Source organism: Chionomys nivalis, chromosome 5, assembly GCF_950005125.1.
Source record: "Chionomys nivalis chromosome 5, mChiNiv1.1, whole genome shotgun sequence".
NCBI lineage: Eukaryota > Metazoa > Chordata > Mammalia > Rodentia > Cricetidae > Chionomys > Chionomys nivalis.
This window is the reverse complement of record NC_080090.1, coordinates 79895621-79919065: the sequence shown is the minus strand read 5'-3', so window position 1 is coordinate 79919065 and position 23445 is coordinate 79895621. Positions and strand designations below refer to the sequence as shown.

The following is a 23445-nucleotide window of genomic DNA, read 5'->3' as shown; positions in this document are numbered from 1 at the left end:
GAGTTGTCTGCAGTTCCAAGCTTGAAGTCTCTTCTGTAGTGTGTTGAAATGGAAAGTCTGTGAGAATCTTAGCTTTCTGTTTATTGTGACATGATCTCTTCTCCTGACTTGGTAAGCTGTCTGATAAAAGGGATGGATCAGAAGCCAAATAGTTTCCTTTTATGTTAGCTAGAGATTTGGGGAGATTATAAAGCTTTTAACCTACACAGTAAATTGTCATAACTCTCCATGCTAGCTATTCTTGGTATGTGATTTGCAGCTGGGAGCAGCACACACATTACTCGTACTGATGACTCTGTGCTCTTGCAGCGCCAGGTGACACTGGACGTGTGAAGCATGAGAGACAGTAGCTACACCAAACATGTATTCAACAGTCTTTAAAAGAATAAAACAGCAAATGAGGCAAAGGGAGATACTGACTTGGACGCAGAAGAATTTGCAGGGTCAAGCACCATATCAGGAAAAAGGGTACAATTTTAGCATCTTTTTCTGGCTGATTTCAAGTAGCACTCAAAATGTATTCCTCAAAATGTACCCAGTCTTCCTCCATCAAAGCCATAGAGAGTCTGTGAAATAGGCAAGTTATTGAACCTAATTACTAATTTGAATGCCTTCCTCTTTTAAAGCCCATTTCTAATGAAGTGTCATTAACAAGTGAGACTTGTACTCTTTTTTTTTTTTTCTAAATCTCTTCATTCCCCCATTCCACTGTATAATTTGAATGCCCCCTGTATGTTAGGTAGTGTTCTGGGTGGGACTTCTCAGAAAGCAAATTAGGGATGAACCTCTTCCACTCCTAAGGAGAGGAGAGAGGCAGCAAAATTACTAAATGTTTGGAACTTTAAAAGTTGTAAGTACTGTGGAAAATAAACAGCTCATTACAAGACAGGGCAAATAGGACTGGCAGAAGTGAGGGTGGTGGGTATGTACACAAATGTTTACATACACATCCATGTCTGCATCATGGTGAAAATGGTGTCATCTGAGCATGCCTGCCTGAGAATGTGGTATCTGAGCAGCGCCCTCTCTGTGGGGTAACCAAAGGCAGAAGCACAAAAGGTTCCGGGTGTTTGTATAATCCATCTGAGACCTGACAGCAGTGGGGAACAGACAGTAGAATTTATAATGAGACCTGGCCAGATGCTACATCTGTTTTGATGAGGAGACCAGCAGAGATCCCAGAAGACATAGTATTAAATATTAGAGAAAGCTCATCGTATTCTTTCTGTATTGAGAAACTGGACAGGATAGCTCTGTTAACTGAGCTGTGGGAGATAGTGGCTAAAAAATTTTTAATAAAAATTATGTTTCAGAAATGCTAAGTTCAGTGTGATTAGATATGCAAGTAAGGTATTGAGTAGGCAAACAGATAAACATAGCACATAAGAAAATTGGACTGGAGATAAAGAATTGGGATTAATCAACAGATAGCATTGTTTTTATAGCCATCAGATTGAGAGATGAGCAAAAGTCCAAGAAAAGTATCAAAGGAGGCTACAGTGGAGCAGGCAAGCAGTGAGGTAGGGCAGAAATCAGGAGAGAAGTTGATTTCATAGGCAGGTAACGAATTCCAATGGGAGCTGAACTGTCAGTGTTCATAGTGTTAATCAAATAGAGCTGAAGACTAGGGTTGGAACCACAGAGGTTTTGCTGCTATGGAGGTAGAAATGGTGGTTAGAGGCCTGAAAGGAGAGGACATGGAGGCAAGCATGCCAGCTCTGCATTTTTCTGTAAGGAGCAACCCAAATGGACATGGGGATGTGGGTAAGATCAGGAGATTCATAGCAACTGCTCCTGTCTCCTGGACTCGCTTTCTTTCTCTACTAGATCTCTTTTTTTCCTTTTGGTGAAATAGCAACTAAAATCATCAGCCTAGAGGGAATGGGAAAATGTCTGGACATTGAAGTAGAAAGAAGATACAGAACTTAAAAAAACAGATGGTGAAAAAAATTATCAGGGAAAAATAAGATGATTTGGCAATATTGAGACCCTGTTTGATTTGGAGATTCTGAGTGTTGCCTGGGTAGCCATGAGGTTATTTGTACTTCAGATGGGGGAGCCTCAGACTGGCCCTTGTACATCCCTGCCCTACTGCATCATGCTTGTTCCTCATACTGGTTTACCTCTCCACCTGCCTGAAGTCCACCTCCCCATCAGACTCACTCACTGTCCAGTCTTGGCTCACATAGCCTACCCTGACCGGCCTGCATCTAACATTCACATCCTGCTCCTCTCCAGCCTCCTCCAGGCTGTTTCTTTCGGTACCCACCACCTGTAACACTGTAGGCAACTCACTGTGTCTTATACCCTGTTGTCGCCTACAGCCTTGAGATCCTGAAACATCACAATGGTTCTGTTTTTCCTAATTCGCTGATTAAAGTAGAGCAGACATTTGGCAAAGTGCGAGGGCTGGAGTAAACACTCATAGTTCTTAAATGAGTGGATAAACTGATTGTTAGTGCTTTAATTAGCACAAAACTTGACAAACTAACTTCTAGAGACCATTGAATTGCCTGTCAACTGGTGCGTGTACTGTGGGGGTAGTTTGGTTGTTCTGTAACTTCTTTTCAGTTATTAGTCCTGTTAGCTATTCGTCCACATTCTTTATTCTCTTCAAGTGTTGTCCACTCATGCCGTGGTAGCAAAGTTAGAATTATGGAACAGTGCAAGTGATGTCATTAGCCAACTATATATATATATATATATATATATATATATATATATATATGTTAGTTTACTATATCATAAACTTAAGAGTTTTTCCCTTTTCTCCCCACTTTTTCTTTTCTTGCTTTGGGCTCTAAACTGGTCTGCCTTATCCCCTATGTAAGTACAGCTTATATATATATGTAAACACTAAGTTACCACTTTCTGTTTAGTGGTTATCTTTAAATATCTGCTAATTTAACTTATTGTAGCATGTGTCATTGTCAGTAACCCCTCAAGGTTTACTAAGCATTTGTAGGAAGAAATATTTAAATTGTACTACTCATTAACATTTTAGCCCAAAGCTTTATATGGAAAGATAACTATTACAGATTAATTAAATAATTAATATTCTTAAATTTTTAAAAAATTCATTTTATGTGTGTGAATTTTTGCCTGTATATATATATATACACACACACCATGTGTGACTGTGGTGCCCATTGAGTTCAAAAAAGGTCATAAGATCCCCTGGAACTGGAATTGCTTATGTCTGTGAGTCACCATGTGGGTGTTGGGACCCCAGGTCTTCTGCAAGTGCAGCAAGTGAACTTAACCAATGAGCCATCTCTTCAACCCCAAGATTTTAGTATATATTTATTTTTCCTTTTTTATTGAAAATAGTTTTTTTTTCACATACAGTGTATCCTGATTATAGTTTCTCCCCAGAGATCCTCTTCCCTCCACTTATTATTCCCTTTCTGTCTCCCATTAGAAAATATCAAGCTTCTAAGAGATAATAATAATATACAAAAAAGGTAAAATATTGTTGGGTCCAAAGGAATTTCTACTTCTCCAAATTCTGGCTCCATTTCCTTCTATCAAAGGAGCCATTTCCTTATCACTGTCGGAAGGCTGTCTGTGGTGCCTGTTAGCATACCAAAGCACCTGCTAGCCTCCAGGTTTTCTCCATATCACAAGTACCTGTGGCTCTCAGCTTTTCTGCCTTACTCCATACCCTAAACTTCTCCAGTTCGGCCTTCCCTTCCCCCAGTTCCCTTATAACCCTGGTATTTTGGCTATGTCACTTCCTTTCTTGTCTTCCTCTTTTGGTCCCCTCTCCTCTCTTGCCCTTTTCTCTAATTTGTCATCACTCTCTTTGTCTACCTCTCTTGCCCAAGTGCCCTCCACCCCACACTCTTCCTTTTCTCCCATGGCGCAGTCCAGTCTGGGGCCCATGTTCAGTTTACTACTTTCTATCTGCTCTGAACTCTTTCAGATGCTTCTGGTTGTACTCTCCCTTATATCTGCAGTAAAAGCCTTCCTGTTAACTATACCTTGGTGTGGTTATATCCTCAGTTTATACAAATATAATGAGATAAAATAAAAGCTCTCATACCAGAGTTGGACAACAAAGCCAGTAAAAGGAAAAGAGTCCAAGAGAAGGCAAAAGAACCAGAGACCCACTCATTTGCATGCTCAGGAATCCCAGTAAAAACACTGGGCAGACTCATGCAGATCCTGTGCTGCTGCCTTAGTCTCTGTGTGTTCATGTGAACTTTGATCATGTTCACGTAGAGGGCCTTGTTTTCTTGGTGTACTGTACATGGAAGTTTCTGTCCCTCGTGTTCTCACAGCCATTTAATCCCAAATAAACACATAGAGGTTTGTATTTAATTATAAAATTTCAGATGTTTAGTCCATATTGTTTTGGCAGGGAACATGGCAAAATACAGCAGGCATTGGAGCAGTAACTGATCTGTAGGCAGAGAGAGAGTGAGCCTGGCATAGGCTTTTAAAACCTCAGAGCCCACCCTAAGTGACACACTTTCTCCAGCTAGGTCACTAGAAAGCTTTCTAATCCTATCAAAGAGTTCCATACCCTGGTGACTGAGCATTCAACTATATGAGCCTTTTGGGGCCATTCTTACTCAAACCAACACACTTTCTAAATAACTGCACCGGTAAATGCTATCCCTAGCACAAAGATTTTTTATGATCCTCCACACAAATCAAATGCTATATTTTAAATATCAAAATCATAAAGTCTAATTATTGAGTACCTTATACTTTTTATAGATGGTTTGCAACATTGCAATTAAATATTTCTACTGTGTAGACAGTAAATGCAAAGGAATGTTAGTAATGACTTGCTTTTGGATTTTTAGATTTGTTCTGGAAATTCCCCACATGAGAATTTGGTAACAGAGAGCATGTGTACACCTCTGAGAGCTGCTCAGCTCAGCAGCTCATCCTTTGTTTCAGGTGTAATCTGGAATGTGACCAGAACAATATTTTCAAAACAGTTTTGCAGAAAAAGTTTGCCATGATATCTAATTTCTAAAGTGTATTACATTTTCAATTCATTTGACATTTAATTGTATTTTGAAGTTCTAGTTCTCGATTATTTTATTTTTTTAGATTATAATATAGTTGCTTTCTCTTTCTTTCCCTCTGCCCAAACCTTCCCAAATACCCAACTTGTTCTTTTTCAAATTTATGACCTCTTTTTTCCATGCTGGGTTTTCATGAGTAGTATGACTTGCTGAAGTAACTTTTAAGCAGTGATTTCTTCGAACCAGTTTCCTATAAAACAAGTGTCTGAAGATTATAAAAGTTTAGACGGTTTTAGTGACATCAGCTTCAAAAGGAGGGCAAGAAGCTCGTTTGCTGCTGAAGAATGTTTGTTTCTTTTTGAACCTGCCTCACTATTTCATGCCATGCCAGCAAGGTTAACAAAATCCAGTTCTTGCCATTGTTGTGGCTTAGATAGAAACTGTTCTTTATCTTATGCATAGTCTCACTTGTCTTGAGAACTGGGCATCTATGAGTTCTTATGCAGGGGTGGGTGTGTATGCAGGCCAGATGTCAGCTGAAGACATTGCTTCTCAGAAACCAGCTTCCTTTGATGTTATTGTTTAGTGGTGGTGGTCCTGTGTGTTCTTGCATGTGTAGTGTTTTTTTCTCTTTATTTTGTGAGACAGGGTTTCTCTGTGTAGCCCTGGCTATCCTGGAACTCACTTTGTAGCTCAGGCCACTCTCAAACTCTCAGAGATCCGCCTGCCTCTTAAGTACAGGTGTGTGAAGTTTAGAAAACTCTTTTCTTGCCAAGCTGTCTCCTTAGCCCCATGTCAGTTTAGCACTTTACAATTTACTTTTTAAAAAAATACAGTTCATAGTGCCATGTTATAAAAGGCTTTCAAATTGTTGTACAGATCTACTCATTCCTTATTGCATGCTCTGTCTGTTACTACTGTGGACAGTGTTACAGGAAAACAAAACCAAAGACAATTCTCTCAAAACTGTCTTCCAATGATCTGAAAATACATGTTTGCTAAATGAACTATCAGGGTAACTCAAACAATGGATTATGCACTCATCTTTTCAAAAGAAATCAGTTCATTTTCTTTTCTTTAAGTTCATAATTGTATGCAGCAATACCTAAAACTGTTCCTTCTCTTGCCTTGTGAATGTGAGCCCAGTGGGGTGACCATAAGCCACATCAAGTCAGGAAGAAGGAAGAGCTGCTATTGAAATACACATTAATAAAGGAGTCTGGGCAACTGCCGCATTGAGCGCTCCTCTCCCTTAGTGCCACGCTCACCCGCGCCTGCTGCCAGCATCTGTGTATCTGCATTTATAATGTGTGTATGTGTGTGAAACACCTACTCTGTACTTAGAGAAGTGCTGGATTGTTGATGGCAGGATGTTTGCACAGCCAGTGATAGCACATGACATTGTATCAAGTCATTCATTTCTGCTGGCTTAACTCACCAGTTTACTTACATAAACTAAGTACTCATGCCCAGAAGTTCACAATCCCTCGATACTTTTGGGATTCTCTCTCTCTCTCTCTCTCTCTCTCTCTCTCTCCTCTCTCTCTCTGACTCAAACTATTCCACTCATTTAATAAAATAAATGGATTCTGTCCCATAAACAAAGAGGAAAAGCCTTTTTAAAAGTCTTATACTTTTAATCTTTTAGAACAAATTAAGTCCTTTAAAAGGATGCCTTAGTGGATTCTCCTTGCCAGTAATATATTACTTTAAATTTATCGCTTTCCTTTCACCCTATACTTTAAAAGATGATTCTTAGTCTCTGGATTTATATCACTTTAATTTGATTTATACTTCTGTGTTAAAACACATACAAGTGAAAATTTAAATGTTTCTTTAACTGTCTTATTTTCAAATTAATCACTTTTGTATACAGTAAAGACATCGACATTATATTACTGACTTTGATACAAAGATAAAATTTTGATTCTCCACATAGATGTAATTATGAACCTTTAAAGCCAAGTAAAAATATATGACCTTTAACATTTTTGAATATTCTTTATCCCTTCAGCTTTATTCCATTTAAACTATGTGTCTGGATCTATTTCCATAGCTCAGTAGCAGAGCAAGACACTATGTTTTTCCAACTATCAGCAAACTAAAGCATAATTATAACTGTATGCCAGGCGGTTTTGCAATACTCTGATATTGAAGATGCATCCATGGGCAACACAATAGCCTGTTTCTCAGGAAGCCCACAGTTGATTAACTTTGCAAACATACTGGTAATAGGGAGAAAAAACTTTATTACTTAGTATTTTTCCTGAGTACTGTTAGTTAACCCTTACAAAACTTAGTGACGTTTAATTGTTGGAAAAGGAGAATCTTAGTGGTAAAAGGTAGCCAAGGATTATAAAGCTGCTTTTGCAGCAGAGTTCTGATGCTGGCTTTCACATGCCCACTCTGTGCATCTACAACACAGGAAACCTTCTGCATGCTCTGCTTATGAGGGCATAAAATGGCCAATCTTTGGTCTCTGTTTCAAAGTATTAGAAGATTTTAAGAATAACTCAAGATATAAAAAAGCCAAAACTAAGGCCGGGCGGTGGTGGTGCATGCCTTTAATCCCAGCACTCGGGAGGCAGAGGCAGGCAGATCTCTGTGAGTTCGAGGCCAGCCTGGTTTACAAGAGCTAGTTCCAGGACAGGAACCAAAAGCTACGGAGAAACCCTGTCTTGAAAATAAAATAATAATAATAATAATAATAATAATAATAATAATAATAATAAGCCAAAACTACCATTCTAGGCTGTGTCTGTTTGGACATATCACCTCACACTTGTGATAAAAACAATTGTATGATAAAAATGGCTACACTTGATTTTTAACGTCATGCATTAACTTATTTGCCATTGTTGCTTAATTTCTCTATAAATAAAGTTTTTCTTGAAAGTTGTATATTATAGCTGGGAAACCTGAAGTATTATTGTGAACTATTGCCTGGAGAATACTGCATTGCTCTGTGCAGCTCCTCTCAATGGAGTTCCTGTTTTATCTCTACAAATAGAATAATTGTGCACCATGTGAGATTATTTTTTAAAGTCAGGTTACGAATTTTAATTCAGTTAATTTAAATTTCTATAGGAGGTGGTGGTGTATGCCTTTAAGCCCCAGCACTCAGGAGGCAGAGGCAGAGGCAGAGGCAGAGGCAGAGGCAGGTAGATCTCTGTTAGTTTGAGGTCAGCCTGGTCTACAAATTGAGTTTCAGGACAGTCAGGGCTACACAGAGAAACCCTGTCTTGAAAAAGCAAAACAAACAAATTTTAATTTCTGTGATTAAAATTGCAATGAGAGTTAACTTTGGAATAAATATTAAAGCTCACTATTACCATTTACATCTTCAAAAAGGCATCTAAAATATTTCATGATATGTCCTTGCATGAAAGATACAGGACAGCCTTAGAGACCCTTCACTGTCATTATTAGCACGACAAACTATAAATAAACAAGCAGAATGAAACAAGGGACAACTATGTGTGTGTGTGTGTGTGTGTGTGTGTCTGTGTGTGTGTATTTAATATATGTTATTGATATTCCCCTACTTTGGTCATCTATCAATATCTGTAGTGTTTTCAATACTATCAATACTTTTAGACCTTCATATATTTATTGCCCTCACTTGAACAGATGTGCACTATCTAGGGCAGTTGCATCTTGAAAAGGTTGTGCAGGGCCTATGGAAGTTACACTTCTCACTCAAGTCTCTTCTTTAAGAACACTGAAAACATTATTTAAAGGGACCTTAAACAAATCATAGCAATTTGTGCTTTCCTTGATATTTAGACTAATAATTCTAAATCTGATCCTTCAACCACAATTATACTGTGTGTCACCAAAACTGTATTTGTTTTATTATTGAATGGTTAGAATTTCTTGGTACTTGGTTATAGTTAAGGGCCCCATAGTTTAGACAAGGAATGTTTTTTGGTGAATACTGAAATTATCAGGGTAATATTAGGGGATACTGAGTGTACCAAGCATGTGTCCACTGCTGCACTTGGCTTTAGGACAGTGAGAGCCTGAGTTAAGCACGTGTGACTGAACTAATAAATGGCTCTTCACCAAGTACCTACTCTTTGTATTGCTTGAGAATGTTCTTGTGTGTGTGTATCTGAATGTCTCTGTGTGTATGTGCATGACTTGTATATGCATATTTCTGTGTTAAAATATGCTGTTAGCATTTTCATGAGTAACACTTAAAATTTTTTTTATTTTGAAATTGTATTATAATTCTATTTCTCCTTTTCCTTTTCTCCTTCCAACCCCCCCATACACCCTTACCCACTTTACTTCAAATTCATGGCCTATACATATATACATAAACCTAAATATAAGTATTGATAATGTTACTTATATGAATGTGTCTTAGTTAGGATTTCTGTTGCTGTGAAGGGACACCGTGACCACAGCAACTTTCATAAAGGAAAACATTTAATTAGGACTGACTTACAGTTTCAGAAATTTAGTCCATTATCTTCATGGTGACATGTAGGCAGACATGTGCTGAAGAAGTAACTGAGAGTTTTACATCTTAATTCACAGGTAATAGGAAATACACTGTGTCCCATACTGGGTGTAGCTTGAGCATATGAGACCTCAAGGCCCACCCCCATAGTGACACACCTCTTCCAACAAGGCTACACCTCCTAATAGTGCTACTACTCTCTATAGGCCAAGCATTCAAACGTAGGAGGAGTCTATGGGGTGAGTATAGGTAGTGACCTATTCAGACCATCACAGAATGATTTCAGGGTTGATCTTTTGGCACTGAACAAAGAATTGGTGTACTCATCCCTTGAGAAGACCACCTTCCCTACTTCCAGCTTTACTTCATTGCCTGTAGTTCTTTGTGTAGAGTTGGGGCTTCTTGGGTTTTTTTCCAATGTGCTATGGCATGTCCATTCTTACTGTTTTCGTTCAGCTCATGTTTGGGCAGTCATGTTTGTGAGAGTTTATGGGTGTAGCTTTTAATATTACTAAGAGGCACAGTCTCATAGCAAATTTACTAATCCTCTGGCTTGTAAACCTTTCCATCCCCATCTTCTGTAATATTATATGAGCCTTAGGTGTGGGACTTGTTTTGTAAGATGTATCTGTTGGAACTGTTCTCTAGAACTCTTCATTTTATTTGGTTGTAGTTTTTTTTTTTTTTTTTAGTGGTCTCCATGTGTTGCAAAGAGAAGTTTCCTTAGTGAGGAGAAGTATGCTTATTTGTGGACATAAAGACAAATGTTTATAGACTATTGTTGGAATCATGTTGGTTTAGTAAATTAGTGGTTGTAGAGTCTCCTCCAATATCCATGACTTTACTAGCCCTGGTAGTTGGCTAGGTTTCCAGTACTAGGCAAGGTTTCCCTTGTATTGAGTGGATCTTAACAGTTAGAGAGCTGTTATTTACATAGTATGTGTGCCATTAGTGCACCCTTTTGCCTTGCTGGTTGTTAATGTGGTTTATATGCATCGTAGCTGGGCAGAATGTTGGTTATCTCTCTCCTCTGGAAGTTTATATGGTACCCTCTGATACTATGAAAGGGAAGAGGAATTCAGGTCGGTTCCACCTCAGGGATCCCTTTGCCCTGTGTCTGAAGTGCATGGTGTCTTCAGCAATAAGGACTTACCTTCCACCTTTGGAGGCAATGGAAGGCAATTTTACTAGGCTGTATGTTCTGAGAGTCTCTTGCACAGCCCTGGTCAACAACTCAAAAGATGGCTTCTCATGACTAGTATTGTAGTTTTTTGTTATGTGGTCTTTGGTTCTTGGAGGGAACATTGTCAGCCCAAATAAGAAAAGTTCATTAAAATTGTATATGTGTATCTATACACAGAATTACATTATTATATGGTTTTCTTTTATGTAAATTGTTAATATTATGATTCCTTTGATTGTTATTTACATCCTTATTTTTATCATATCCATATCCCTCACTTTTCTGTATTTATAAGTAATTTTTAATGTTATAATGAAAAAATTAATTGAATAATAATTGAAACTTTTAAATTTCAGTTTATTGATGGTCGACTGGCAAAACTTAATGCAGGAAGGGGTTTCTCTGATATATTCGAAGAAGAGATCACTTCGGGTGGCTTCTCTGGAGGTAACGACAATTTCGAGTATGATTATCCATTTTCTAGACAACATCTGATCTTTGTGTCTATCTCTGATATATGTATTTTTATAAACAATCATTTTCTCCTAAACACACAATGTTTTATGCATGATTTTTGTCTTATATGAGCTGTGCTATGGGCTTATTTTCATGATCAAGGCAGGAAGGTTACCTCATAACTTGGTAGTTATTGGCTCTAATAATCTCTTAGTATTATTAAGAATAAACAACAGAATTCCAATTAATTTCCATCCTTTTCCCTTTCCCACTAATAGTAGGTTCTCTAGTAGTGGTGGGGGTGGCTGTGGCTGAATCTGGGTTTGGACCTGAGACTGGTAGGGTAGAGCTCTGTAGTGTGGTGGAGGGAAAGCACTGGACTGCCTCGTGCTTACTTCCTGTTTCAGCAAGTGCTGTGTGGGAATCACTGTCAATTCTAGTCTGCAACATTCTACGTTTACCATTCCAAACATAGCATGGCCTCCCAGGGTAAATCCAGTGTTGCCGTAATCTAGGCAAGGAATGATTTATGTGTTGACATGTTGTCGGCAGATGTACTGTGTAGTCCTGGCATCAGAGGACTTTCCTGGAGTCCTCCAGTGTCTCAGTGATTCTTCCAAGCAGGATTGCTGAGTACACTGCTCTTTATTATTTGTGAGACCCACTTGAATACCACATCTTCTCTCTCTGGCTTGGTGTTTGTTTTGACCTCTTTGTTGGTTTGCTTTGATAGCCAGGTTTTTAGTCTATGTTTGAATAAATAGTTACTAAATTTGAAAAGATAAAAATAATATCTACATAGCTTCAAGTTTTACACCTTAACTTTATGCTTATATGATACTTATTGTCAGCTATAAAACATAGAAATAGATGGTTGAAGAGAATTTGTTCATTTAGAAGAGAGCAAATGAGCTCGGTGGCCGTAGAATTTCACCTGGCAGAAGTACAGCCCCTCGCGGGATCCACTGACTCAGCGAGAGCTGACTGTGGATTCATTCAGCTCCCACTTCTCAGCTCATGGGCAGAAATTTAGCTTCAATGGAACTTTTGTGTTAAAATGACGCTTTTTCACTATTCAACACAGACAAGCAAAATATTGTCAGCTTATGGACAAATTGCTTGAGGCATCCACTCAGTATTTACATAGCTGCTGCCTCATTATCTTTATGACCCGTGAGGCTGGCAGCTTTTGTAGAATTGAAGATGACATCTTGTGACAGTAATGGGGTAGAGCTGTGATCCCTTTGTACACTTAACTTCTGTAGTCATATCTGCTAGTCCAGAACCTGTAGAAATAAAGAAGAGATAAAAGAATAATTAATTCATTTTATTGTTAATATTATTTTAACTAAAATCCATAGTGCTTAAATATGGACAGGAATATATGATCTTGGTCAGTATCTGACTTAGTGATCTACTTAATTCAGGTTGTTTATTGGTTTTTATTATGATTAAAATGATTTCCAGCTCCTGCTTTCTATCTGAGGGAGCAATGCTTATCAAAAGGAAAATCCATTTCTATAGTTATTAATTTGATTGAATGTGAAAGTATTTTTAAAAAGAAAAATATCAGCCAAGTGTTATTTTTGTTTGTATTTTAAATTGCCTTAGAAATACCTGGATATTGTTCTTAGGAAAAATGCTTGATTCATTGAGATTTCAAATAGCAAAGATAAACAATAGGACTTACTCATTTTTTTTTCTTTTTATTTGGTGTTATTTAGTAAAGATGTTGTGCCCCTTTATAAAACAACTCTATTTAAACTTTTCTGTTTAAGTATACTTTAGGAATCATTTATGGTAGAAGGTTTCACTGTGGCATTCCCAGCCAGAAGTCTTGTTAGTTGCCCCTCCACATGCTCCTCCTGTCCTGCTCTCCGGTTCACCTCCTCCCCCTTACCCTTTCTAGCTCCTTCATTCCCTTTCCCTCTGCTGCCTGAGGTCTAACCGGCTCCCGCGACGTCCACCAATCCAGCCCTTACTACTTTCCTGACTTGTGTTCTTTACACCGTCCCGGCTTTCAGTGCCCCCTTTCCTTTAGAAGGTAGTCATCACTTGAAACCAGACAGACAGAGGGAGCCGCTGTTTAAGTGGTCTGTTCTGTTTGTTATTAAGCAATCCTTGATGCAGTGGTTTCAAAGTTGAAGAAACAACGAACCAGGTTTTAAAATTCCTGATTCTTAATTCCGTTGGTTGCTGATAGAACTAGTCCCAGTGGTGTCTTCCGTGGGGTAGCGCTGCATCTAGAGGTCCAGGCCACAACTAGAGACACCATCGTTCTCATGGGACTGTCTGCTTTGCATGCTTTACGGTAGAGTAATGCAGCTCAGACAATGTACAGTAGATGAAAACATCTCACAACCTATAAAGAGCTGAATGTGAACGTAACCTTAGAATTTTAAGGAAGACATTTAATTTCCTCCTATAACTGCTATGAGGTTTTACCACAGCTGTTTTTTCTTTTCTTTCTTTTTTTTTTTTTTTTTTTTGTAGCTGATACATCAGTATTTTTTTTTCTTGGTTGGCAATTACTCTTGAATCTTAAATTGTCATCATATTATTCTGTTTTTCTTCTACTTTTTAAAATTCATTTTGGGAAAATAAACACCATAATTTACAATTGTAAATAATGTACAAGTCCTAAATGAATATCCATGCAGTCATTTGTGAGGATATATGAACTAATGAGACTATGGTACACACCTGTGATTCCACACTTGGAAGATGGACGCAGGAGGATTGGGAGCCAAAGGCCCTTCTCAGTTTATAAAGAATTTGAGATCAGTTTGGGGTAAATGAGGCCCTGTCGCAAAAGTTAAAAAAAAAAAAAAAAGTAAAGATAATCTGGATGAAAGATATGCTTTTATTGCTAACAAATTAAAATTTATTTGAAAAATAGATAGTCAGGATAACTTGAAAGTTTTTCACCATTTTACAAGGGAACTATATATCTGAATCTGTGGGGTCAAGCCATGCTGCTGTGTGACCTGGATTGTCTTCTCAATAGCAAGCAACAAATGCAGCAAGAGTTCTTTCTAACAATTTGTTATAAAAAACAAATTAAAAGTTCATTTTTGATTTCCCTTTTAAGTTAGGGAGAGATTTGAAGAATAAAATTAATCCAGAACCAGGCACTTTTCAGTGTTCATTTTTTGTTAATGCTTCAAAAATAGCAAGAAACCTCCAGGCTGAGATCACACTACCCAACTTTGAGCTGATGCCCACTACAGCAGGCAGGTAGCAGCTGTTCTAGCACTGCTGAACATAGCAGTAAGATGAGGGCAATTTTTACATTTATTTATCAGTTGTGCATGTGTGTGCATGAATATGTGTAGGTCAGAGGACAACTTGCAGGATTCAGTTCTCACCAACTACTGTGTGGGTTCTGGGGATCAAACTTGGCTCTTCAGTCTTAGTTATAACCATATGGGTGCCTCTAATATCTCGCTAGCCCTTGGTGTATTTTCTTTTTAAAGCAGAGATACAACCATATAAAAAGAACACATTGTATCTTGAGGGTCCTTTGTGCAAGAGCGATTGAGTAGCCACTTTATTTTTAATAATGACTTTTACCCTTATAATTTTTGAGATTGTAAAATTTAAGAGTTATAAAAATTTGTAAAAATTAAGAAGGTAGTTAAAAATCTAACTGTAGTCAGTTGGTTTGAAAGACTTTCAGATGTGTGTTTCTAAGTTTTTTGGGGGGTAATTAATTTATTTGTATTTATTTATTTGTATGAGTGTTTTGACTGCATGTGTTTCTGTGCATCACATTTGTGCTTGATGTTTATAGAGGACAGAGGAGGGTGCCAGATCCCTGGATCTAGAGTATAGACGGTTGTGAGTCCATGTGGGTACTGGGAATTGACCTGGGTCCTCTGCAAGAATCATGCATTATTAACTGCTCAGCCATCTCTCCTGCGCCAGATATGTGTTTCTCTTGTGACTAATAATTTCATCTCATTGACCAAATGATTAATGTTATACGCAAGCAAATATGATTATTGACAGAGTTTGGGTGGATGTTTGTGTATCTCTGCGGCCTGGGTGGGTCCCACACACGTGGATGAGGAAGCCGAAGAACATTCTTGTGCGTTACCTGTCACTCACCATGTACTGTGGTTAAGTGGCCTGGGTCTTGCAGAGGCATGTACCTGTGTCTACCACCCCAGCACTAGGGTTATGTGTGTGACACTACACCTGGCTTTTTGTATTTGGATCAAACTCGGGTCCTTGTGTTTGCACAGCAGGTATTTTGCCCACTGAGTATCTCCCAGCCTGAATTATCAAATTTTGTCGGAAGTAATTCTGTCAGGTCAAGTTTTTCGTAATTATGATGTTTGCTCTCTTCATATTTTCTTCTAGTAATTTTTTTCCTTTATAAAGTTAGAGAATATTTTTGAAAGTAAAAGTGCTATTTAGTTATGTTGAAATACAAGTGCCTTTAGTGTACATTACTATTTAAAAAATACAAAACAATTTTTGTCCTAATTTTCTACATTTCACAGTTTTTTCTTCACTCTTCTTTACATTTGAAATGTTTTAAGTGTACCTAACTGTATAAAATATATTTTAAAACAATGGACATAAAACATTAAAAAATTATTTTTAAAAGTATAGACATGCTGAATTTTAAGGTTCTATTTTCCGTCGAAAAGCAAATATAAAAACGAGAGAACATAGCAAAGCCTTAGCTTCAAGTGTGAATTAGGAACAGTGCTTGTGTAGTGTGAGTCCTGACTGCTCTGTGACTGCCCACTCAGTCCTAGAACCCCGTGCTGCCTTCGCAGCAGGGCCAGCTGTGCCAGCTCTGCTTTCTAGGTTCACATTTTAGCAATGATTCCTGGCATCTAACTTTATATGTTCTAGGGAGCCCGAGGTCGTATCAACAGTGGGTGCATACAGTCAAGGTAAGCATCAGCCTTTGGTTATATCATTTTTTTCCTCTACAAAGTGTAGAGAAAAGTTCAGAGAAAGTACTCTGGCTACACTTAACACCATTCAATTTGAAATGTGTGTATTTTATCATACTTTGAGCATATTTTTTGTTTGTAGTTTGTTGATAATTATAAAGGAAATTTTAAAATGAAAACATTTAGTTCAGATAAATAAAATGATAGTTTATTTCAAGCCAACATCTGCCTTTCTTTTTGTATTATCCTTCCAAAACCAGTGTGCTGGCTAGTTTCTAACAGCGTGACATACCTGGGAGGAGGGAACCTCAATGGAACAAGGGCCACTTTTATGTTGACCACGTTTGTCTGACATTTTCTTGATTAGGGAGTGATCACCTGGGCACTGTGATCTTGGGAGGTTTAAGAAGGCAGCTGAATATGAGCTTGGGAGGGAGCCAGCGAGCAGCTTCCTCCCCTCAGGTTCCTGCTTGAGCTCCTATCCTGGCTTCCTTTGATGATGGACTCCAGCCTGTATGACGTAATAAATCCTGTCCTCTAGAAGTCTGTATTTGTCCGTGTCACAGCAACAGAAACTAGACAGAGGACTAAGGTGCAGTGGCAGGATTGGATGAGGTTTATTGGATAACATAGTTTTATGTTTTTTTAAACAGGAAAACTCTTTCTTGCCCAACATCAAACCAGCTGATAAACATGATATTCTTTTTACTGGGAAACTTTAAATCTATATTCAGTATTGTCCACATTACTCTTCTAGCCATACTTCAGAGATAAAATGACCTGACCCTTAACTGATGCTTTACACCAACTAAAAGAACACAGTAGAATATTTAGACCCTGGTTTTTTTTTTTTTTTGTTTTTTGTGTTTTTTGTTTTGTTTTGTTTTTTTTGGTTTTTCGAGACAGGGTTTCTCTGTAGCTTTGGAGCCTGTCCCGGAACTAGCTCTTGTAGACCAGGCTGGCCTCGAACTCCCAGAGATCCGCCTGCCTCTGCCTCCTGAGTGCTGGGATTAAAGGCGTGCGCCACCACCGCCCGGCGACCCTGTTTTAAATTAGTATAAAATACAAACTCTTAAAAGGACTGGAAATAATTGTACAGGTCTTCAACTTACAAGTATTTTTCTTTACTCCTGGCAATGCTTTTCACACAAGTCTTTAAAAACATTTCTCTTCTTTCAGAAAGGAGGTGCACTGTTCAATACAGCAGTGACCAAAGCCACCCCTGCTGTACGGACTGCCTACAAATTCGTAAGTTTCCTCTCTGAATTTCAAACTTCTGCTGGTAAAATTTCTCGTATGTCTAGAAGGTAGACATGTAAATTCAAAGTGTTTTCTATTTATCCATGTGTGGGAGGATGTCCCCATGAGTGCCAGTGACCAAGGTTCCCCAGCTTGTGTGGATACATGTCCATAGACAAGTGTCAGCCTCAATTCTTCATCATCAGGAGCCGTGTGTGTGTGTGTGCTTGTGCATGTTTCTGTTTTCTTCCTTAATGGAATTTTCTTAAGGTTAGTCTATAATTATTTTCTATGCTCTTTTTTAGAGAATTTCATATGTGACTGCGGTATTCACATCACTTCCTCCATCTAGTTCCTCTGGTGTCACTCCCACTCTCAAATTGATGTCGTCCTGATTTTAAATTTTATATATATATTATCAATACAACCGGTGGAGTTTATTCCCCCATCCACATGGCATATCAGCTTGTGTAGTCATTATTTAGATCTTGTTTAGCAACTGTTGAAATTTCCTGGGTGCATCTTCCCTATCATGTATAGAAGAAATTGTCATATAGCAGACATCCTGTCTTGGTCCTCTGACCCTTAACAATATTTCCAGGATGTTCCATGACCTTGGCCATAGGGGGTGTGTTGTAGATTTATTGGTGGGACTGAGCACAGTCTGCGCGTTTTGATCAGTTGTAGCTCTATAATTTAAAACAGGCCTCCTACTGGAGCCTGGAGCTCACCAATGGGCTAGGTCAGGTGTCTGTCCAGGGAGCCTTATGAACTTGCCTGTCTCTGGCTTCACAAGTCTGCAGCCTCATGTCTTTTACTTGGGTCTAGTGATTGAATGCTGGTCTTCCTGGCAGTGTGGCAAGCACTGTAGCTTCTGGGCTATTGCTACAGCTGTGGTTTCTATTTTTAGAATATGCTTAACAAACTATTTAGAGTGCATATTGAGCAAAATAAAGTTTGTTATTAAAATAATATTGTACTGAAAAATATTTCCTTTATACAATCTAAAAATATTTCCTCGTTTTATTTAAAAGTTATCACCAAAATTGTTTAGCAAATTTTGAATCAGTCCACAACGAGATACTAGCTTGAAAACTGCATTAATTCCTACAATATATTTTAAATGTTCCTTATTTGTTTGAGGAGAAAATAAACAGAACAGTGTGTGGTAACATCTGTTTCCTAAAAGATACTTTACATCTCCATATTTCTTCAGAGACTCCTCTTGGCTTAGAGGATAACAGTGACAATAGCAGCAATAACCCAGTAATGAAATATGCTCTTCAGTGCAACAACTAAGACACAGGAAGAACAACCTCGCCTGTGTCCTGTTGCATTTTCTCCCATCCCCTACAGGCTAGCTGTTCTGTATAGCTTGAGTTCACACTGGTATGCTCTGACTTTCTGGCCTTGCTCATGCTGTCTGACTACTATGTTAGTGACACCACTTCACCTCTGGGACGTGGTGTAGTAGGAGGGTAATTGTTTGTTCCTGGCTGCTCAGCCCCAAAATAACCACACAGAAACTGTATTAATTAAATCACTGCTTGGCCTATTAGCTCTAGCTTCTTATTGACTATTTCTTACATCTTAAATTAACCCATTTCTTTTAATCTGTATATTACCACGTGGCTGTGGCTTACCGGCAAGGTTCTGTCTGGCATCTGTCTCTGGTTGGGGCTTCATGGCTTCTCCCTGACTCTGCCTTCTTCCCCGCCTAGCTCTGTTCTGCCTTGCTATAGGCTCAAAGCAGTTTCTTTATTCAGTAACCAATAAAAGCACATATACAGAAGGACTTCCCACATCAACTTAGTTCAGATCCATTCTTTACCTACTTTTCTTTCAATCCCCCAAAAGGTAAAGTCCTTCCTTTGCTCCTGTAAGAACTGTAGTATTTGCTTCATACTGATCTCAAGACGATGAACTTCAAAATAATGACTTTTCAAAGTTAATGGTTATGTATATTCCTTGTTTCTGAAGCTTACAGGGCAGTGTTGTTTTATAAGAATTCATCTTTAATTACCTTCTGAGTAAATATTTGTATGGCTCACATTATAATAAACTTTAATAAATGTTTAGTACTAGTAATCTTGACTTAAAATTGTGTTATAAATGTAATCACCCTTTGTGTGGTAAATAAATCTTTTTTTAAAAAATACATTTTATAGCAGGGAGGCTAATCTACAGAGTCTTTAGAATAAACCACACTGATCTTGTCATCACATCTCATAAATTAAGAGGTTTGAAGAACATGAATAAATCATTTTTGTCATATTTCTTACCCCAAGCTGATCCTTCTGGTATGTCCATATTTTGAAATTTATATGTTGAAATTTCTTGTTTGACCATAAATTGCAAGAAACATCAGTCCTCATTTCTGTTATATGGCTACTAGAGCATTTGTTTACCTAGCTTCTGTCTAAATGGCTATTTTTTCAAAACTATGAGACATGTTTTTACTTCAGTTATTTATTTAAAAAGCACTTTGATTGCCCACTAACTAGTCATTTGGGAAGAGGAACCTCAGTTGAGAAAGTATGTTCACCAGATTGGCCTGTGAGCAAGCCTGGAACACATTTTCTTGATTGATGATTGATAGTAGGGCCCAGGCCATTGTGGGCAGTGTACCCGGGAAGGTAGTTTATGGATGATGTAAGATAGACTGAACAAGCCATGAGGAACAAGCCAGCTAGCAGCATTCCTTCATGGCCTCTGTATCAGTTCCTGTCCTCAGCATCCTGCTTTGCCTGAGGTCCTGCCCTAACATCCCTGGTTGCTAAACTTCAGCTGAAATAAACCCTTTCCTCTCTAAGTTGCTTTTGGTCATGGTGTTTTACCACAGTCATAAAGACCCCAAGGCAACCATTTTGAGTTTGGACTTATGCTCACCTTGAGTTAGAGAACATGAAAGGTACTGGGAGAGAGACACTCAGAATGGTGTTACATCACAGCCCAACTGTTACTGTCTGTGATTTCATTAAAGTGGATATGATTTTTGTCTTGCAGTTATAAGGTTTTCTATATTATATCTGGCTGAGAAATTTTCTAAGCTCACCAAATTTGTTCTTTTCCATGCAAATAGGAACCATAAACAAAACTAAGAGGCAACAGACACACAGTCATAAACAAAAGAAGCCCCCAGATGAAATGCTTGATCTGGCTAAATTATCTTAGTATCTTTTTTGTTAGATCATTTTATTAGTTAAACACACAACTTTGTGTAAGCTGCAAGGGAGATGCAAACATTGTTCCATCTTACAGGCTGACTTTAGAATTAACTGGTGGACAAATTTGGAAACTGTGTAAGAGACCAACAATAGGTTCAATTTTATATACGAGGGACAATCTGAAAACAGTGTGACAGATAGGTTAGGAAATACTCGTGTCAACTAGAGAATAGTATGAGTAAAGCAACTCTGGCCTCAGATTCTAAGAGAGAAGAAAAGCATTTTTCCTTAATAATTACATACTTTAACCAATCACAGCATAGGGATGAAAATAGGAGCCTTTGGTTTAATTGCTTTACAAATAAAATAAAGAATCAAATGTCTTATTTTTATTTATTTATTTACTTTTTTTTTTTTTTTTTTTGGTTTTTCAAGACAGGGTTTCTCTGTGGTTTTGGAGCCTGTCCTGGAACTAGCTCTTGTAGACCAGGCTGGTCTCGAACTCACAGAGATCCGCCTGCCTCTGCCTCCCGAGTGCTGGGATTAAAGGGTGAGCCACCACCGCCCGGCTCAAATGTCTTTATTGACTCTAAAAAATTATAAAAACCCGGAGAATATATTCCAGTGTTAAATGGCTTTTGAAATTATCTTCTACTGTAATGTATTTCAGTTTGTTTTAAATAATACAAAAATAATTGTTGCGTTCATTTCAGAACTTTGCTTGAGTGTTTATCTGTATGTCATTGGTCTTCTGGGCTTCACACTTGTTAATGGGAAACTTGAGTCATGTTTTAACTTCCCTTAAAAACAGCTTAGCAAGCTACACAGGTTAGTGGGGGCAAAGGCTTTGGAGCTGACATCCAGACTGTGTGTCTGTAGATAAGACTTATGCTGCCCTCTTTTTGGTGATGCTTAAAATACTTGTGTATTTTAAAAACATTATTTGCTCCTTCATCTTTGAAAAGGGGAGAAGTTAGAGTTCATAACTAAATATAGCCCAGATTTGAATCTTAGGCTATATAGACTTAGTCTTCCTCGGTCACTGTCCTTCTTTATAACGTATCTTGATAGCAGCGTAGTCTTGAGGTTGTGACAATAAACAGTGCCCTGTATCTGAGCAGCCAGCACAGTCAGGAAACACAAAACAAATGAGGCCTCCCTCCCTCTGTTTACAACCAACACTGTGAGTAGAAATCTCTGGTACAACAAAGTCTCCGCCAACAAAGTCCCAGTTATTTTAAGTTGCACCCCCTAATTTGCAGCCAGATTGGAGACCTTCAATCTTGTAAGGCCAAATCCCAGAGATACGTGAAGATAGTGTGAAAATTTTCAATGACTTTGGCAGATATCAGTGTGAACTAGCCACAAGTCCACACCATTATGATACCTGTGCTAGTAAATCTCTGTGTGACACAGCACTTTAGTAATCCTCTCTAAAATTGCTTGAATTTCTTGATATGTAAATATTTGCCCAAATAGTTTGATGCTGTGATTTCCTTTGTCTCTCTTTCTCATTGGTGATAATTTTAAATTAATAAGGGACATTAGCTACTCAATTGATTCTAGGCTGAATGTTAACCTTTGTGTGTTTGTATGCGACACAATACATATTGGCCTGTTTTTATCAACAATTTAGGCTTAATAAAATACTAACTAGATGGCATCCTTGGAAATAATGTTGGGGTATAATTTGCTTCTTTTCTAACAAATATGGATAGTTAGCAATGCTTATTTGAGATAGCAAATAAGTAAAAAAATAAAAACTAGATATATTTGAGATATACTAGTAAATATATTTATATTTATTTAGTGAACAGTAATAGAAGCACATGAATCTAAATGCACTTACTCTCATCTTCTAGGCAAAGAGTCACGCCAGACTGGGACTACGAGAGGTGAAGAGTAAGCTGAAACACAAGGTGTGTCATCTTCTCGGGCTATTTACTTCCCCCTGATTTTATGACTTTGCAGTCCCTACTCTGCAAACCGTGTGAGATTTATGTTTTAGTGGCTTATTTATGTTTTAAAAACATATTTAGAAATATGCTTTTCTCTTTGTTCAAGAATGTATTTTTATAACAAGCCCTCTGGCAACTAACTCTCTGATATTCTATATAAATCCACTGAATAACCCCTTTATTGTTTGCGTATTTTATCACAGAATGTGGAGATCTTCAAAGATACTTTTAACAGGTATCATAAAAGTGATTGCCTTTAAAGTAGTACTGAAAATCTTTCTTCAAGCTATTTTAAAGAAAGTATCTTTGGGTTGGAATTAATCAAGAAATGCCACCCTTTGGTTTTATAGGTTCATTCCAATGGTAGTTACTACATTGAAGAATGTTCCTAATTTATAAAAGGTCACATACAATAATTGGATTTTGAACCCATGAGTATTGAAGGTATCATGCAAATGTTTCTATTTCCATATTTGTGTGTTTGCTTTGGTTACACATTACATGCTTGCAGTTTTATTAACAACTGTGTTTTGAGTTGAGAACAAACTACTTAAAATCTTCCATTGTAGTAATGGTAAACATTTATCTTTATAAATTTCATTTCAAGTCAAAGTATGGATTATTTTTTAAGTTATTAAGTCATACTATAGAAAATCATTATTTCTTCTTTAGAAGATTCTTTAAAATTATAACTAAAGTTTTATTTTTTTTCTTTGCATGTTTAACAGATACTTTATTAATCAAATAACCTTAGTTACGAGTGGATTATTGCAAAATAATTTTGCTTTTCTTCATGTGTAGGACAATGAGGAAGATTATGGGACCTGTTCTGGTTTGGTACAGTATACACCAGTTTACACATTACACAGTGAAAAGGGAGGAGACAGAGAGAAACATAAGCTTTCCCAGGTAAGGATGCCCTTTGTGCCCCCAGTCTCAGGTCACATCATTTGAACAAATTCTTTAGGAGTAACTTGAACCATTAGTATTTCTCTTATAAGAAAATTAGCATTGTTGATCAAGGGAGAGCAATGTACACTAAATGGCTGTCAATGGAGAACTAGATATCCCTAGTATGA

The 23445-nt window shown here is 37.8% G+C and overlaps 1 protein-coding gene across 3 annotated transcripts in view; it reads left to right on the top strand.

The window, feature by feature from the left end:
* The window catches only part of Dennd1b (DENN domain containing 1B), a 231217-nt gene that overhangs the window by 174243 nt on the left and 33529 nt on the right, over positions 1 to 23445 (top strand). For 2 of the 3 annotated variants that reach the window (XM_057769835.1, XM_057769834.1), the window contains 5 exons: positions 10990 to 11080; positions 15959 to 15999; positions 17182 to 17250; positions 22271 to 22327; positions 23168 to 23275. In XM_057769835.1, the coding sequence (XP_057625818.1) occupies positions 10990 to 11080; positions 15959 to 15999; positions 17182 to 17250; positions 22271 to 22327; positions 23168 to 23275 (366 nt within the window). Of the gene's footprint in view, positions 1 to 10989; positions 11081 to 15958; positions 16000 to 17181; positions 17251 to 22270; positions 22328 to 22716; positions 22811 to 23167; positions 23276 to 23445 lie in introns of those variants that run through there. The other variant, XR_009057142.1, reaches the window with a different exon arrangement.